General features: G+C 36.9%; 1 protein-coding gene across 1 annotated transcript in view; it reads right to left on the bottom strand.

Moving 5' to 3' along the window:
- LOC136041045 (serine proteinase stubble-like) overlaps positions 1-18,891 on the bottom strand; it is a 79,280-nt gene that overhangs the window by 31,486 nt on the left and 28,903 nt on the right. Inside the window, exons 2-3 of the mRNA XM_065725578.1 lie at positions 18,158-18,304; positions 2,824-3,029 (exon numbers count right to left, since the gene is read on the bottom strand). Coding sequence (XP_065581650.1) covers positions 2,824-3,029; positions 18,158-18,304 — 353 coding nt within the window. The remainder of the gene's footprint in view (positions 1-2,823; positions 3,030-18,157; positions 18,305-18,891) is intronic.

The raw sequence follows: 18,891 nt of genomic DNA on the forward strand, positions 1-18,891 counted from the left end.
TACCTCAAATTGTTTGAAACCAAAAATCTAAAAATGAAATTTGACGAAGAAAAAATGAAGTTATAGATGTAAAATATATTCCAAAATCATAAACACTAAATGAATTTTTTTGCGAAGCATTGCTCTGAAAAGGCTAACAATATTTTAAAAACTGCTGTTTGAGGGGATGGTATTCCTCTTCATATTTAAGGTAACCCATATTTAAGGTAATAAAAAACAAGTCTTTTCAAATGAAAGCCAAGAACGATAGTAATTATAATGTATATGACAGAGGGAGAGGTTTGCTTCCTCCTTAGACTCCCAGCTGTTGACGATAAAGTTTGACTTTTCCCCTCAATGTCTTAAGACCGACTGTTCAAACACAAGGGTAACCGAAATGGGATTTTTCACAGTGACAGAACGAAAGAAACACTGTGTGCCAAAACGAGAAAAACACCTCCTCCGAAGAGTTTATGAATGCGCTTTTATTTTAAACAATGGAATTTTCAGCTGAAATGCTTTAAATGGCAATTGGTAAGAGAAACACTTGAAATTACCTATTTATTACAATAGTTACACTCAAAAATGCTTTCAATCAATTACTATAAAACTTTAGTGTAAAGAGCGGGGGATTAAGGAGGAGTCGCCCCTCTCATAAGAGGATAAAAATCCTCCAGAGCACAGCTTTGATACCAATATACAGATAACTCGATTTATTTTTGGGACACACTGCGCGGTTGCGATACTAGCGGCTGGAGACAGGAAACTGACAGTCTGAATCTAAAAGTTGGAGCAATTGGACTGACGTTGTGAATAGAATCGTATGCAACAAAACAAAATCGCGCTCCCGCCTATGGTGTTGTATTACGATCTACGCGTCGAAGCGCGGGCTTGGAGGAGGTGCCAAGTTCAAAGCTATGTACCAAAAGCTTCTCATGGGCAAGATAGGAGTTTTCATAACTATAATATGAAAAAAACTTCGTTTTCTTAAAGAGTTAAAGAGGCTGCGTCCCAAAGTCGAACCTTAAAACGTACAGGAATTAGAAGAGGCAGTTGGGGGGCTGCCGCCCCCCCAACCCCCAGCTTTTAAAGACTCTTTTGTACAGGTTTTTTGTTTTTTTGCTAACCCCCCGCTCTTGGCTTCGGAAAGGCCCTCTTTTAATTAACAAAAAATTGAAATGAATGAATAATGGAATAACTTCGAAAAATGTTAAACACAAGAGGACAGGAGAAGCATTGCGCCGAAACTAGTAATTAGTAACAATGAAGTCCCCCCACAAAAAAAAACCTGTACAAAAGAGTCTTTAAAAGCTGGGGGTTTGGGGGGCGGCAGCCCCCCAACTGCCTCTTCTAATTCCTGTACGTTTTAAGGTTCGACTTTGGGACGCAGCCTCTTTAACTCATTAAGAAAACGAAGTTTTTTTCATATTGTTTCTGTACGTTTTTCTACAATCCATGGTGGATGTAATTTAATAATTCCTGTACTCCTCGTACAGGAATTAGGAGAGGAACTTGGGTGGCTGCCGCCCCCCCCCCGCTTTTAAATCATTGTATAAAATAGAAAAAAAATAGATAGAATGACCGAAATGTTTCTTTTGCTCATAAGAAGCTAATATTCTGTTATCTCTCAAATGATAAGCTGTCCAGGTGTTATCAAAATTTTTTTGATGTTGTGAAAAAAAAACCGCCCGTAAGAGACTTGAATCCTTGACCCGAGGATTAAGAGTCCCACGCTCTACCGACTGAGCTAAACACTTGCATGTGTGTAAATATAACTTCTCAATAACTTTTAAAAATTTCAAATTAACATGGGCTCTTATGGAGAGAAATCCGCTAATTAAGTATCTAATGCGTGGTTTCTGGAAAACAGGGAAGGAGTTATCGGATCGAGCTGAAATTTCGCGGATAAGCTCCTGGGCCGTAGGGGACCTTAACTTGTGAATTTCAGCCCGATCGGACAACGTTAAAAGGGGGGGGGGGGTTGGAGGGTTGAAATTTTCGGGGGGTTAAGATTTTCCTACGAAACTTTCCAGGAAAATTACTCGGAGAATTCCGCATCGAATGAGTCTTCGTACACCCAGATCCGATGTCGGATGTGACCTGTAGGCGTCTAGGAAAAAAAAGTAAATGAATTTTAAGTGGCTATGCGTGGTTTCTGGAAAACAGGGAAGGAGTTATCGGATCGAGCTGAAATTTCGCGGATAAGCTCCTGGGCCCTAGGGGACCTTAACTTGTGAATTTCAGCCCTATCGGACAACGTTAAAGGGGGGCTGGGGTTGACGAGTCGAAACTTTCGGCCAGATTTTCCCCATGAAGGAAAAGTTGGAGGGAGATGAAATTTTGCAGGTTTCTTAGTTGGAGCTCGGGCTACGAAATGCATCCCTCCCCATCCCTCTGCGACCACTGGAACCGAAGATCGCTTAACATTGTCGTGTGTCGCCTCTTTATAGAGGCACGAGTGTGCCTCCTTGATATTGGTATCTAAGCTGTGACACAGACAGATAGCTAACCCGTCACCTAGCATTGCGACAATAGAATAGAACCCGTAGCCCTTTGGTACCTGTCACTCTTTAATATCGTAAAAAAAAAATATATTCGATCACTAGCTAAGTCAACTAGAGAATATTTTCTTTGAAATAAATTTTGAGTTACTGCCAACATTGTGCACACACACACAACTACGATATCATATCGATAATGCGATATGGATATCGTGTTTTCATCTGCGGTAGTGCCTAATATTGTAAAAATTATACGCGATGTGTAAAAGGTATTATATCTGCTTTTCAACTTTGCGACAAATATCATACGCAATTTGAATGTTATTATTTAGATGTAACTTACGATCGGCACTCCGAGACCGCAGTCCACCATCATGTTGAGACTCTAATATACGGCTCCTGATAAGCTCCATGTGAGCCTTAGTTGCGGGGTCACGGATGTCCATTTTCAGCATTTTTCTTAAAATTAGTTCAGAATCTTCTTGCTCTTCAAATCTAAATGGCAAGTTAAGTTCTGACGTGATATTCTGCAATATTCTTTCTCGTATTCTGTTAAAGAAAGAAAGAAGCAAGTTAGACAAAAACAAGAGTATAATCGTAAGAACGTATCGACATAATCGATATTTCGATATTCGATATCATAATCGATATTTCGTCGGCACATTGCTCCCGAGGAATTCTTTTTGTAATGGAGAGACTTGAAAATCCATTTTCAACAGAAAAATTAACTTTTGAGGCACTGACATTAGCAACCTTCGCCATACAATGGTCGTCAAAATGGTATAATCGGCACCAAATATTAGGTCCTGTCGAATATAGTTTTATTATTGGCATCTTGGTACATACTTAGGTAAACTCGTCGGCACTGAATTTAAACTTTTTCTCTGGAAACTTGAAATAAGAATTGATAGGGAATACTGAAACTTTATAAAGAAGCATTTTTATATAAAAAGCGACGAAGACCACATTGCCTTTGCATCACCAAAAACAAGAAAAACAATTTAGTTATATTGATTTTATCCTGTTGTAAGTTTTTTTCTTCTAACATATTTTTATATTGCTGAGGACGGCCCTTGGACATAGGGCCGAAATATTCATTCTAATTTGTTTCCCACTGTCTTGAGAAATTCCCTATTGTTCTACTTGTTTTTGGTGCTTGAAAAGCATTTTTGTTTTACATGTACAATAATATTAAGGCATTTTTTTTTTAAATTTGAATTATCATACGAAATTCGAAAACACATTAAAGCTGCTGCCACCTTTTGTAATATTATCGGCACCAGGGATTCAATTTGACGTCTTAATCACCAAAAGGAGGATGAGAAAAAAAAATTGATCGGATGCATTTGGGGAAAAGAGGGCGTGGGGGGGGCTAGTTGTCCTCTAATCACTTTTGACTCTCAAAAAGGGATCTTCCGATTCCAATCAAATGAGCCCCATCTGAAGTTTATACGACTCCATTTCCCTATGAAGTGCCTCTCGGCAGTGGCGCAACTAGCCGTTTTTAAGGGGAGGGGACGAACTTCTATAATGTTCCGACAAGTCTATAATATGGGACCGTGAAATTGGGGAATTTGTAATAATATAGGACCGTGAAATTGTGAAGTCATATCTAAGCATTCAATTTGACGTCTTAATCACCAATAGGAGGGTGAGAAAGAAAAAAATACTAGGGAAAAATAAACTTCTCAGTTCTAAATCTTTGGTATCTAAATACAAAGGTATCGCTTTTGAAGACTTTTTGCTTCCTTGCAAGAATGTCAGAGAGGCTAATTTGAAGAGAAATGCATATTCCAGTGGTAGATTCCAAAAATTTTTGGTTCTTCGCCGCCAAAAAAAAATTGCAAGTGATAGACATTTCTAAATCCTAAATCCAAAAATGTTTGCTGCCTCACGGCATAATATTTCTTCTTAAGATTTTTTGATTCCTTGCAATGATATTTTAAGGACTAATTGAAAAGAGAACATTATTTCATTATTGCTACATTTCAGTGGTAGGTCCCATAATAATCCGGCGCTTTGCGAAAAAAAATACTCACTCAGACTTTTTCTTTGTTCTTGTGCATGCAAATGAACAATAACAAAATGATATTTCATAACTCTGATTAATTAGATAACTTAGGACCTTTTGCTGCACAATATTAATTTATCAGAATTTTAAGAATGTTTGCTTCATTAAAATGGGTTTTAAAAGGGAAACAAAAGGAATAATACACTTTTGAGCCATAATTTTTTTAAATTTTTGGGGCTTCGCAGCTGAAAGTGCTATGTCTGCCAAATGATCGTTACTCGATGAGAATGTCCCGTTGCGGTGCGCCGTTGTGGGAACCAAACAAAAACAAAATGACATTTCATTACTCAGATTAATTAGATAGCTTAGACCCTTTGCAGCACAATATTAATTCGCCAGATTTTTAAGGGTGCTTGCTTCTCTAAAATGGGTTTTAAAAGGCAAATATAAGGAATAATACACTTTTGAGTCATAATTTTCTAAGATTTTTGGGGCTTCGCAGCTGAAAGTGCTATGTCTGCCAAATGATCGTTACTCGATGAGAATGTCCCGTTGCGGTGCGCCGTTGTGGGAACCAAACAAAAACAAAATGACATTTCATTACTCAGATTAATTAGATAGCTTAGACCCTTTGCAGCACAATATTAATTTGTCAGATTTTAAAGGGTGTTTGCTTCTAAAAAATGGGTTTTAAAAGGCAAATATAAGGAATAATACACATTTGAGTCATAATTTTCTAAGATTTTTGGGGCTTTGCAGCTGAAAGTGCTATATCTGCCAAATGATCATTACTCGATGAGAATGTGCTGTTGCGGTGCGCCGTTGTGGGAAACAAACAATAACAAAACATTTCATTGCTGAGATTAATTAGATAGCTTAGACCCTTTGCAGCACAATATTAATTTGTCAGATTTTTAAGGGTGTTTGCTTCTCTAAAATGGGTTTTAAAAGGGAAATATAAGGAATAATACACTTTTGAGCCATAATTTTCCAAAATTTTTGGGGCTTCGCAGCTGAAAGTGCTATGTCTGCCGAATGATCGGTACTCAATGAGAAAGGTGGGTGTGTCGTCGCGGTGGGCCGTTGCGGCAAATAAACAGTAACAAAATGACATTTCATAACTCTGATAAATTCGATTACTTAGACCCTTTGCAGTACAATATTAATCTGTCAGATTTTTAAGGATGTTTGCTTCTCTAAAATGGGTTTTAAAAGGCAAATATAAGGGATAATACACTTTTGAGTCATAATTTTCTAAAATTTTGGGGGCTTCTCAGCTGAAAGTGCTATGTCTGCCGAATGATCAGTACTCAATGAGAAAGGTGGGCGTGCCGTTGCGGTGCGCCGTTGTGGGAAATAAACTACAACAAAATGACATTTCGTAACTCTGGTTAATTAGATAACTTAAGACCTTTTGTAGCACAATATTAATTTGTCAGATTTTTAAGGGTGTTTGCATTTTGTTGGGTTATTATAGACTTGTCGGCAGATTATAGAAGTTTGCCCCCTCTCCCTTAAAAACGGCTAGTTACGCCACTGCCCAGAGGCACTCCATATAGAAATGGAGTCGTATACACTTCAGATAGGATTCATTCGATCGGAAATCGGAAGATCCCTTTTTAAGAGTCAAAAGTGATCAAAGGACAACTAGTCCCCCTCCCCACGCCCTTTTCTCCCCAAATGCATTCGATCAAAATTTTGATATAACCATTTTGTTCAAAATAATCCGAAGGACAAATAAATACGCTTCCAGGTTTGACATCCCCATCCTTTAAGCCCCCAGGGCAAGGGCTGTAAGTTATGCGAGTTGCTGATTGTTAACATATAAGGTTTTTATGAAAGGGACAGTCGTATAAGCTTCGGAGAGGTTTCATTCTAATGGAAATCACAAGTTGTAATGCCCCTTTGTGAGTCAAAAGTGATCAGAGAGCAACCAGCATCCCTTCACGTCCTTTTCCCCCAAATGCATACGATCAATTTGAGATAGCCATTTTGATCAAAATAATCCAAAAGGAAAAAAAAATATGCCTCCGTGGTTGACAAAACTACACACAGCCCCGGCAAGGGCTGTAAATTATGCAAATTGCCCATTGTTAACTTATAAGATTTTTGTGGAAATGGTGGTCGTAATATATTGGGGTAGGGAGGAGGGGCAAGTCATTCGAATAGAAATCAAAAGTTCTAGTTCTTTTCTAAGAGTTCATAATGATTGAAGGGCAGCCAGTCCCCCCTCCAATCTTCCTCCAAATACATTCGATCGAATTTTTTTTTATAGCCATTTTGTTCAAAATAGTAAAAAAAAAGTCGAATAATTGTGCTCTCGGATTGAAAAATCCCCCCAAGCCCGCGGGGCAAGGGCTATAAGTTATGAAAGCTGTTTATTGTTAACATAAATATTTTATGGAAGGGCTGGCAGTACGAGCTTTGGAGGAGGTTCATTCAATTGGAAATTGAAAGCTCTAGTTCCCTGTTTAGGAGTCAAAAGTGATCGGAGGGCAACCAGCCCTCTCCTTTTGCGCTCTTTTCTCCACAAATATATCCGATCAAAATTAGGAGAAAGACATTTGGTTCAAAATCATTGCCATTTTGTAAGATGGTAAAATACATATGCTACCAGGGTTGACCCCCCTCCCCCCTCACACACACACGGATCCCAGGGCAAGGGCTGAAAGCTATGCAAGTTGCTTATTGTTAATATATCCAATTTTCATGAAAGAGGTGGTCGTATTAACATTGGACGAGGCTCATTCGATTGACAGTCCAAAATTTTAGTGCCCTTGTTAAGAGTCAAGACTGTTCAAAGGCCAACAAGCCCTCCCCGCTCCTTTTCCCCCAAATGATTAGATCAAAATCTGACATAGCTATTTTTTTGAAAACATTTCAACGGTCAAATGACTATGCTTCTGGATTGACACACCTCCCCCAGCCTCTGGGGCAAGGGCTATAGGTTCAGAATTTCACCCATAATTGAGATGTAAGGATTTTTATTGGAAAAGAGGCTTGTTTAATCCTTGATCTCCTAAAAGTCTTAGGGTCTTAAGGAGAAAATTTAAGGAAATGTTGAATGGGGTGGCGAGCACAATCAAAACACACTGTGTACTTGCTGATTGCGAAACGGGAATATGAGCAATATCAAAAGAACGACAATTAGCTAAAAATTTCAAGGCAAGTTGAGGAGATGTTTGACAGAGATTTGAGGGCAACCAGCCCCTGGCTCCCTCCTGGTCTTTTTAGTTGTCCCCTCTGGTCAACACTGACTAAAATTTGGGAATTGTTATTTTGTTCAGACCAGTAAAAAGCTCAAATAGATTTACTTCCTGCCTCAATACGGGGCGCCTGGAAATTTTACAATTTAACCATCGTTTACATGCAGGATTTATCATTAGGAAAACGCGAATTGTTTTATAATGAAAATATATCGGAAAACATGAGACATTGGAAAATGTTGAGGTGTATGCTATTAAATGAACAAGCACTATGTGCATCCAGTTATCAAAATGGAGGATCTGCGATATTTCAAGAACGGCTGAGGGTATTGAGGTGAAACTTTCGAGACATGCTGAGGGAGATTTTGAAAAGTTGTTCGAAGGCTGCTAGCCTTCTCTTATGTCCTTTTTAGTTGCCCTCTCTAAAAAAATATGTGATTAAAATTGTACAATAGACATCTTGTTCAAAACAACCAAAATCTCAAATCATTTTTCCTATGGGGGGTGACATACCCCCCCACTACAACATTGGATATTGGATATTTATTGCAACAAACGCAATAAAACACACTGTGTGCGTGCTGATTCTCTGTAGGGTGCATCATTAATGTCTAAGGAACAGTTGAAAGTGTTGAGTTGAAAGTTTCATCTGATGTTGAAGAGCTATCAGAGGGCAACCTGTCCCCTTGCCCTTTTTAGATGCTCCCTTCCCTCATCACTGACCAAAACTTTGGAAATTCAATTTTGTCCAAAACAGTCGGAAGGTCTAGTAACTATGCCTCCGGAGATGCAATACCCCCCACAGCTCCCAGGGTAAGGATTGTAAATTATGCAATTTGCTCTTTTTTTTAATTCAGGATTTGTCATTAGGAAAAGGGAGATATTTGATTCTAGGTGTTTTCGAAAAGGCTAATAGTATTAAGACGAACCTTTGGGGAATGTAGAGGGCATGTTAAACTACATCTAAAATTACTATGCGCATCCTGTTTAATCAAAAATGTGTATATGCAATATCACAAGAACAGGTGAGGGTACTAAGTTTACACTCTAAGGACATCTTGAGGAGGATCTTGTTAGAAATAGTCAAAAATCAAATAACTATTCCTCCGAGGATGACTTAACCTCCACACCCTCTGGAGCATGTGTAAGCTATATAAATTTTCCATTATTTATATACGAGGCTGGCTATTGGGAAAAGGGGTTATGTTTTATCCTGAGTCTCCAAACGACTGAGAATGATAGGGTAAAGCTTTTAGAAAAAGTTGAGAGGGATATCTAACAAAAATCAAAGCACACTATTTTCAGGAGGGTTTTTAAAAGGACACAACAGCAAAATCTGAGGAATGGCTAAGGGTATTAAGAGGAAACTTTAAAGGCATGTTGAGAAGGATGTTGAAAAAAGGAACAATAGGCAGGCCCCCTCTTCCTCTTTTAAATGTTCCCCTTAACACTGATAGAGATATTAAAAACCTATTTTATTCAAAATAGTCACACCTTCTAATAGGTATGCCTCTGGGGATGCCATGCCCCCACATTCCCCGGACAAGGAATGTAAATCATGCATTTCGTCCACATTTCACACGAAGGATTTTTTATAAGGAAAAGGGAGAATTTTTTATCCTGGGTGTGTCCAAAAAGACTAAGAGTATTCAGGCAAAACGTATTGGAAATGTTGAGGGGTAGGTTGAGGTAAATCAAAAGTAACTATCAAAAAGTTGTGTCTAAAATATCTTAGGAACGGGTAAGAGTATTAACTTGAAACTTTCAGAGACACTGCTTCTACTGCTAGTATTGTGGTTGCAAATGAGATTGGTTGTGATTACAACTGTGACAACTTCCAACTCCGACTACTTCCAACTGTTACTGCTTGTAACTGATACTACCTCAATTTGAGACTACTTTCAGGGAATGTTGAGGGGGATGTTGAACTATGAAACTTTAATTTTGTAAGAACATCATTTTGATGTTTTGATGATTTTGAAGAAACTTTCATGTTAAAAAAAGAACTACGATGGGGAATATTGAAAAACTTGATGCTTTGGAAATAAAAAACATAACAAAATCAATTAAAAAATTTTCCAAAAAAGAGGTTTTTCAAAGAAAAGCAAAAAAACCATATTAAACTTAAAACCAGCAGAAATAAATCTCTATAAAAACCCAAGTTCAAAGCAACCAGAAATTACTATTAAAGAATAAATGAAACCAAAAACGAACAGAAATTAAATAAACAACCATAGCCAACAAACATACAACATTTACTATTGTAAATGAATAAATAAACCTTTACTAAAAACGAATTATATTACAAAAATATTTTGTTTTGTACTTAAAAACTTAAATTTCTGAGTTTTCAGCAATTAATGCTATTATATATCAGATATTCGGTTTAATTTTGTTAGTTCTTTCTAAGGACTGTTCAGGACATACAGTTTTTTTGTCAGTTGAGGGGGATGTTCAAATAAATCAAAACAAAATCTGCATACATGTTTTCAAAACGTCGTATCTGTAATATCTTAAAAACATCTAACGGTAATAAATTGAGACTCTCAGGGAGTACTGAAAGGGATGTTGAGCCAGATCAAAAGACACTCTCTGCATACAGGTTGTCAAAAGGGAGTACCTACAATATATAAGAAATGACTAAGGGTGTTAAGTTGCAACTTGCACGGCATGCTGAGATAGATATCAAAAGCTACCATATGTATCCATGTTTTCAAAACGGCAAATAATGTTATTTTCATTCAGGTTCACCAAAGGGCGTATCTGCAATAGTTTAGGAGCAAATAAAGTTATTGAGTTGAAACTTTCAGGGAATGTTGAGCGGGTGTCAAAATAAATCAAAAGACACTTATGGAATCAAAAAGAGCATCATCTCTGGAATGGCTAATGGCATTATGTTGGAATTAGCGGAGATTGTTAAGGGAGATATTGAACTAAATTAAAAGCCTTTAAGTGTATCCAGGTTGTCAAAATGGCATACATGCAATATCTCAGGAATCGCTTAGGGTATTAAGTTGAAATTTTCTAGGAAATTTGACGGGTATGTAGATTAAATCAATTGATACTATGTGCATCCAGATCGTCAAAAAAAGATGTGTGCAACATGCAGAACTAACAGCTAAGGGCACTATGTTGAAGCTTTTAGGGTATATTGTTGGGGTTGTTGAACTTAATCAAAAGAAAATGTGTGCACATGGTTTGTCAAAAGGTGTGTCTACAATATCTCAGGAACGGCAAAGGGTGTGAACTTGAAACTTTCAGAGAGTGCTGAAGAGGGTTGTTAAACTACAGCAAAAGACACTATATACATCCAGGTAGTCAAAATGGCATATCTGCAGAATCTAACAAAGGCTAAGGATACCAGATCAAAAGTCTCAGAGGAAGACTTAGGAGGACGTTACACAAAATCGTAAGATACCGTGTACGTCCAGGTTTTGGAAAAAGCGTATCTGCATTATTACGTTGTAATATCATAAATATTACCAAGAGTATTACGTTGAAACTTTCAGGGAGTTTTGAGGGGGAAGCTGAACTAAACCAAAAGACGCTATCTGCACCAAGGTTGCCAAAATTACGTTTCTGTAATATTTCAGGAATGTACACCGAAACGTACTTCTGTGGGGGGGGGGGTATGTTGAGATAAATCAAAAGATCCTATGTCATTCACGTACTGCAAAGGCACATCCGCAATTCTTCGGGAACAGCCAAGAGTATTAAGTTGAAGCTTTCACAGCATGCTGATAGGGATGCTGAACTAAACGAAAGTCCATTACCTGCATCTATATTGTCAACAAAACGCATCTGAAACATCATAGGAATGGCAAAGGCTATTTGGCTGAAACTTTCAGGGCATGTTTTTGGGGATGTCGAACTAATTCAAGACACATTATGTGCACCGGAGCTGTCAAAGGGCATGTTTGGGTTATCTCAGGAACAGCTTATGGTGTTAAGTTGAAACTATTAGGGTGTGTTAAACTAAAAGGCTCTAAGGATATCTAGTTTGTCAAAAGGGCTTATCGGCGAAATCTGAGGAGCAGCTTAAGGCATTAAGTTTAAACTTACAGGGAGTTTGGGGGTATATTGAACTAAATAAATAGAAACAGATTGCTTCATGGTTTTAATGATGCCACTATCTCGGGAACGGCTAAGGGTATTAAATTGAAACTTTCATGGAAAGCTGAGGTAGATATTGAACTAAATCAGAGATACTCTGTGTATAGGGATTGTCGAAAGAGCGTACCTGCAATATCTAAAACACGGCCAGCGGTAATATGATAAAACTTCCAGTTAATACTGAAAAGGATTTTGAACTAAATTCAAAGGAAATGTGCGTATTAGCAATATTTCTGTCCAAAACCAGAACGCACTCCGCATATAATCCTTAAATTTATTGGTATGAAAGGACTTCTGAGATAACTGACTACAAATCTGAGGCTAATATTTCAACATGGACGCCCAAAACCTGCAGGACGTCTATCATTTGTGAAAACATACGATTTTTCACAAATGATAGACGTCCTGCGCCTTGATATGATCGAAAAATTATTATTATTATTATTATTAAATTATATTATAAATTATTATTATTATTATTATTATATTATTAATTATATTAAATTATTATTATTATTATTAGTCGTGAATAAACTTCAATCTTTATGATTGAAGAGCTAAAAGAGGAGTGTTTAGGTCCGTTCTCCTTCCAACTTGGAAACAAAGGTTCCAAGATATATAGATATATAAGATATATTATTATAGATATATATTATTATAGATATATACCTATATCTATAGATACTCTATAGATATAGAGTATCTATATATTTCGCACATTTTTACAACTCACGATCACTCGCGGATTGTTTAGGAAAGAGTCCTGAATGGACGAATATTATCCATTTAAGAAGCATATTGTGACTGTCGCAGACTCATATCGGAATACATCCATACAAAACAAATCCGAAATTTTATAATAAAACAATACAAGCCAGACGTGTACGTGTACGTGTACGTGTACGTCCGGGTGCTTCTCCCAAATATCTAAATGTGTAATTGTTTTATTATAAATGTATTGTATTGTAGTTACAGTTATGTATTGTAATTATATTTTCATATAATCTACCTATTTTGCATATTTTCGAATTTGATTTAAATTTTTCTTAGCTCAAAGTGCATTTTTTACAACAACAATAATAATTTTCTCACTGTTTAAAGTAATGATGGCATCTTATTCATTTCTAATTATTAGTGTTTATTTTAAAATTCAATTTTCAAAATTAAAATGCAATTACTAAAGTTCAATTTTTAACATTAATCATTGAGGACCAATCTAAAAAAAAATCCCCAGACGCTCATAATATGGAAGTGCGGTGAGGTATCTAATTTAAAAGGTTTTAGTAGGGGAAGGGCTGGCGGAAATACACGGCCAAGGGTCCACTTTTGGTCCTCACGGCTGAAAGGGCGAATCGTTGATAAAGAACTAAAATCCTTGCATAACTTCTGATTTCAACAATGTTTAACTTGTCCATTTCTCCGCTAAAACGTATAACGAAGCCTCTACATTCAGAATCAAAATTAAAATTCTAACATAATTCGATTAACTTAAAGATCCGAAATTCACAGCAGATCATGCTTAGAAGGGACAGTGTTGACAATCTAAACGAGCCATTAGATATGCGACGAAAATAAGATCCAAATTCGATTTTTGAAGGAAACCCAAAGTCAGTGGTGTAATAGTAATAGTCAACTAAACACTGAATCCAAGAGGAAAAAGCCCAAATTTGTTGTGGTGTAAATATTTTCCGGTTTAAGTAATGTTGTATACCAAACATAAATTTTTCCTCGTTATAATTGGGAAATCCATGGCTAATAGCTAATATTAACAGGAAAATATACAATCAAAATAAAAGGCAAGACTGTTCTTATTTTAAAGCTTCAATTACGGAAGTCAGTAAAAAATAATAAAAAATTCAGAATAAAAAAAATAAAACATTTCAAACGAAAAAAAACTTGGGGAACAATTCCCCCCTGAAAATAAACAAAAGATAAAATTTAGCCATATATATATATGAAATATATTCCTATATATTATATATATATATATATATATATATATATATATATATATATATATATATATATATATATATATATATATATATATACATATATATATATGAATAAAACGAGCAACACATGACCATCAACAAAAACTGGAATAGCTATCCTTTTTATTTGCATTAATCAAAAATAAATTTAGGATTAAAAACTTTAAGTGTTATTATTATTGTTATTTATTGGAAACCAGTCTTCATTCAACAAAAATGTTGGGACACTACGCAAGAAAGAAAAAAATAAACAAAAAAGCGCTGTACTTCTAGGACGAAGGACAATTCAATAAACACAAAAATAAAGAAGAACACAGCTGCTTGCAATGTGAGTGAAGACAAAAAGCTATGCCAAGAGTTCTGCTATATGTAGTCTATTGATGAGCTTTGAACTGAACTATACTTCTAGGACGAAGGACAATTCAATAAACACAAAAATAAATAAGAACACAGACGCTTGCAATGTAAGTGAAGACGAAAAGCTATGCCAAGAGTTCTGCTATATGTAGTCTATTGATGAGCTTTGAACTGCGCTATACTTCTAGGACGAAGGACAATTCAATAAACACAAAAATAAAGAAGAACACAGGCACTTGCAATGTAAGTGAAGACAAAAAGCAATACCAAGAGTTCTGCTATATGTAGTCTATTGATGAGCTTTGAACTGCGCTATACTTCTAGGACAAGGGACAATTCAATAAACACAAAAATAAAGAAGAACACAGGCGCTTGCAATGTAAGTGAAGACAAAAAGCTATGCCAAGAGTTCTGCTATATGTAGTCTATTGATGAGCTTTGAACTACGCTATACTTCTAGGGCGAAGGACAATTCAATAAACACAAAAATAAAGAAGAACATAGGCGCTTGCAATGTAAGTGAAGACAAAAAGCTATGCCAAGAGTTCTGCTATATGTAGTCTATTGATGAGCTTTGAACTGCGCTATACTTCTAGGACGAGGGACAAATCAACAAACACAAAAATAAAGAACACAGGCGCTTGCAATGTAAGTGAAGACGAAAAGCTATGCCAAGAGTTCTGCTATATGTAGTCTATTGATGAGCTTTGAACTGCGCTATACTTCTAGGACGAAGGACAATTCAATAAACACAAAAATAAAGAAGAACACAGGCGCATGCAATGTGAGTGAAGACAAAAAGCTATGCCAAGAGTTCTGCTATATGCAGTCTATTGATGAGCTTTGAACTGAACTGTACTTCTAGGACGAAGGACAATTCAATAAACACAAAAATAAATAAGAACACAGACGCTTGCAATGTAAGTGAAGACAAAAAGCTATGCCAAGAGTTCTGCTATATGTAGTCTATTGATGAACTTTGAACTGCGCTACACTTCTAGGACGAAGGACAATTCATTAAACACAAAAATAAAGAAGAACACAGGCGCTTGCAATGTAAGTGAAGACAAAAAGCTATGCCAAGAGTTCTGCTATATGCAGTCTATTGATGAGCTTTGAACTGTGCTATACTTCTAGGACGAGGGACAATTCAATAAACACAAAAATAAAGAAGAACACTGGCGCTTGCAATGTAAGTGAAGACAAAAAGCTATGCCAAGAGTTCTGCTATATGTAGTCTATTGATGAGCTTTGAACTGCGCTATACTTCTAGGACGAGGGACAAATCAATAAACACAAAAATAAAGAAGAACACAGGCACTTGCAATGTAAGTGAAGACGAAAAGCTATGCCAAGATTTCTGCTATATGTAGTCTATTGATGAGCTTTGAACTGCTCTATACTTCTAGGACGAAGGACAATTCGATAAACACAAAAATAAAGCAGAACACAGGCGCTTGCAATGTAAGTGAAGACAAAAAGCTATGCCAAGAGTTCTGCTATATGTAGTCTATTGATGAGCTTTGAACTGCGCTATACTTCTAGGACGAGGGACAAATCAATAAACACAAAAATAAAGAAGAACACAGGCGCTTGCAATGTAAGTGAAGACGAAAAGCTATGCCAAGAGTTCTGCTATATGTAGTCTATTGATGAGCTTTGAACTGCGCTACACTTCTAGGACGAAGGACAATTCAATAAACACAGAAATAAAGAAGAACACAGGCGCTTGCAATGTAAGTGAAGACAAAAAGCTATGCCAAGAGTTCTGCTATATGTAGTCTATTGATGAGCTTTGAACTGCGCTATACTTCTAGGACGAAGGACAATTCAATAAACACAAAAATAAAGAAGAACACAGGCGCTTGCAATGTAAGTGAAGACAAAAAGCTATGCCAAGAGTTCTGCTATATGTAGTCTATTGATGAGCTTTGAACTGCGCTATACTTCTAGGACGAAGGACAATTGAATAAAAACAAAAATAAAGAAGAACACAGGCACTTGCAATGTAAGTGAAGACAAAAAGCTATGCCAAGAGTTCTGCTATATGTAGTCTATTGATGAGCTTTGAACTGCGCTATACTTCTAGGACGAGGACAAATCAATAAACACAAAAATAAAGAAGAACACAGGCGCTTGCCATGTAAGTGAAGACGAAAAGCTATGCCAAGAGTTCTGCTATATGTAGTCTATTGATGAGCTTTGAACTGCGCTATACTTCTAGGACGAAGGACAATTCAATAAACACAAAAATAAAGAAGAACACAGGCGCTTGTAATGTAAGTGAAGACAAAAAGCTATGCCAAGAGTTCTTCTATATGTAGTCTATTGATGAGCTTTGAACTGCGCTATACTTCTAGGAGGAGGGACAATTCAAGAAACACAAAAATAAAGAAGAACACAGGCGCTTGCAATGTAAGTGAAGACAAAAAGCTATGCCAAGAGTTCTGCTATATGCAGTCTATTGATGAGCTTTGAACTGCGCTATACTTCTAGGACGAAGGACAGTTCAATAAACACAAAAATAAAGAAGAACACAGGCGCTTGCAATGAAAGTGAAGACGAAAAGCTATGCCAAGAGTTCTGCTATATGCAGTCTATTGTTAGGCTTTGAACTGTGCTATACTTCTAGGACGAAGGACAGGGCTTTGCCCTCCCCATGAACCGCCTTGCATATAAGCATAATGAAGAGCCTCCAAAATAAAGCTATAACCAATAAACACAAAGATGATTACTGCATGGGTATTAATCACTTAAAAGTAAGCTTTTGACAACTTTTATCATCATCAAGCAAACAAACAAAAGACGAAAAGTGCAAATTGTCCTCTAGAAGTATTTATGGGCAGAATTTAAACTTTGTGATTAGAAGTTGACTTAAAAATAGCCGGAAAACACAACTAACGTTTTTTGTGTGTGAGTGTATGACCGTTTTTCTTATTTGGCACACATAAGGCTAATGACAAGCAAATAAATGTGCAGCACTACCAATATACAGCCTGTGATAGCACAGTGAATTGATGCTCTGCTTGGCAATAAGGAGCACCAGGGTTCGATCCTCAATGTAGCAAGGTTGGGCGACAAGCTTGCTACTCCCTGCTTGCTACTCGCTGCAGCAAGGTTGGGCGACAAGCTTGCTACTCGCTGCAGCATGGTTGGGCGACAAGCTTGCTACTCGCTGCAGCAAGGTTGGGCGACAAGCTTGCTACTCGCTGCAGCAAGGTTGGGCGACAAGCTTGCTACTCGCTGCAGCAAGGTTGGGCGACAAGCTTGCTACTCGCTGCTTGCTACTCACTGCAGCAAGGTTGGGCGACAAGCTTGCTACTCGCTGCAGCAAGGTTGGGCGACAAGATTGCTATTCCCTGCTTGCTACTCGCTGCAGCAAGGCTGGGCGACAAGCTTGCTACTCGCTGCAGCAAGGTTGGTCGAAAAGCTTGCTACTCGCTGCAGCAAGGTTGGGCGACAATTACAACGTCGAATCGATGCCCTATTCACCAGCAATGGCTCAAGAGGAAAAGGAACACTACCAATAGAAACTTTTCCAAAGAGGGACAAGCCTATAAAAAATTTCCATCGGAATCAAGGTTTGGAAAACAGTTTATTCCAGAGCCATAACTTGTCTGACTATTCTAGACAATACAACTTGCACGTTTTTGTACCCAGGAGGAAGGGGAGTGGGAGAATTTTTAGCCTGGCCCTCTCCTGTTAGTACCCTTATGGATGATCAAGAGATACGTTTGAAACACTTACACTCTATTTTTATCGATCAGGTACTATAATGATTATCAGAGTAATAATTATTAATATAGTATAATAATTATTCTTTCTTCAGTCACATAGCTAAAGAGTTTTTGTTAGAGATTTACGAATTTATTTGTTGATATAAAGGCTAGCTAGTGAAACATTGTAACAAAACCATTGACAGACGAATAAGAAATTGGAAGACGTTGCCTTAAAATACTTCTAACAATAAAAAATGTAAAATTCGCTTTTAAATACCTGTAAGCCTCGTTTCTCTCCATAATCTTTTTGAGTCCATTTTCTTCTGCTAGAACTAACCCGTATCTCCTACTGTTCGATGTTATTGCTTTTGAACTTGTGACGAAAGTGATGATTAACAACAATCTGAGTAAAGATTTCCTGGAACTGAAAAAGTAAAACGGTAACGCATACTCTTTTGCAAGGATTAGATAAAAATAATACCCTTCCTCGAAAGATGAAATTCCATTTCCCCTTAACCCTGTTTCTCAAAAAAAGTTTCCTGGCAGTTTCAACTCTATCTCCCATTCGTGAAGAAAAAAAAATAGGGAAAAAACACAAAACTATGTAACAAATTCATCACCTTTTAATGAAATTACCATTCCTGAAATACATAAAAATCACAATATTTTTTCACAAGATATTTTTTAAAAACACATTTTTAAACTTTTTGTTACTATAAACCATGGCTTGCTCTTCACTAAGCTCCAGCTATCGCGGTAATCATGAAATGGTCTGGATTCCAGACCATTTCTAACAAGCTAACAAGGAAGGGTAAAATTATAGCAGTTCATAAAACTGACTTACCAATAAATTGAATATACCACTCGATGCCTTTTTTTATGTTCTTTACGAATATAATAATCGCTTCTACCGCAAATTCAAATTTAAACACTTTTTAATCTAACCTAACCCAACCTTATTACAAATAATTTTAGCACTGAGAAAATGTAGCATTATTTTGTCGAAAACAA

This window comes from Artemia franciscana, chromosome 21 (assembly GCF_032884065.1).
Source record: "Artemia franciscana chromosome 21, ASM3288406v1, whole genome shotgun sequence".
NCBI lineage: Eukaryota > Metazoa > Arthropoda > Branchiopoda > Anostraca > Artemiidae > Artemia > Artemia franciscana.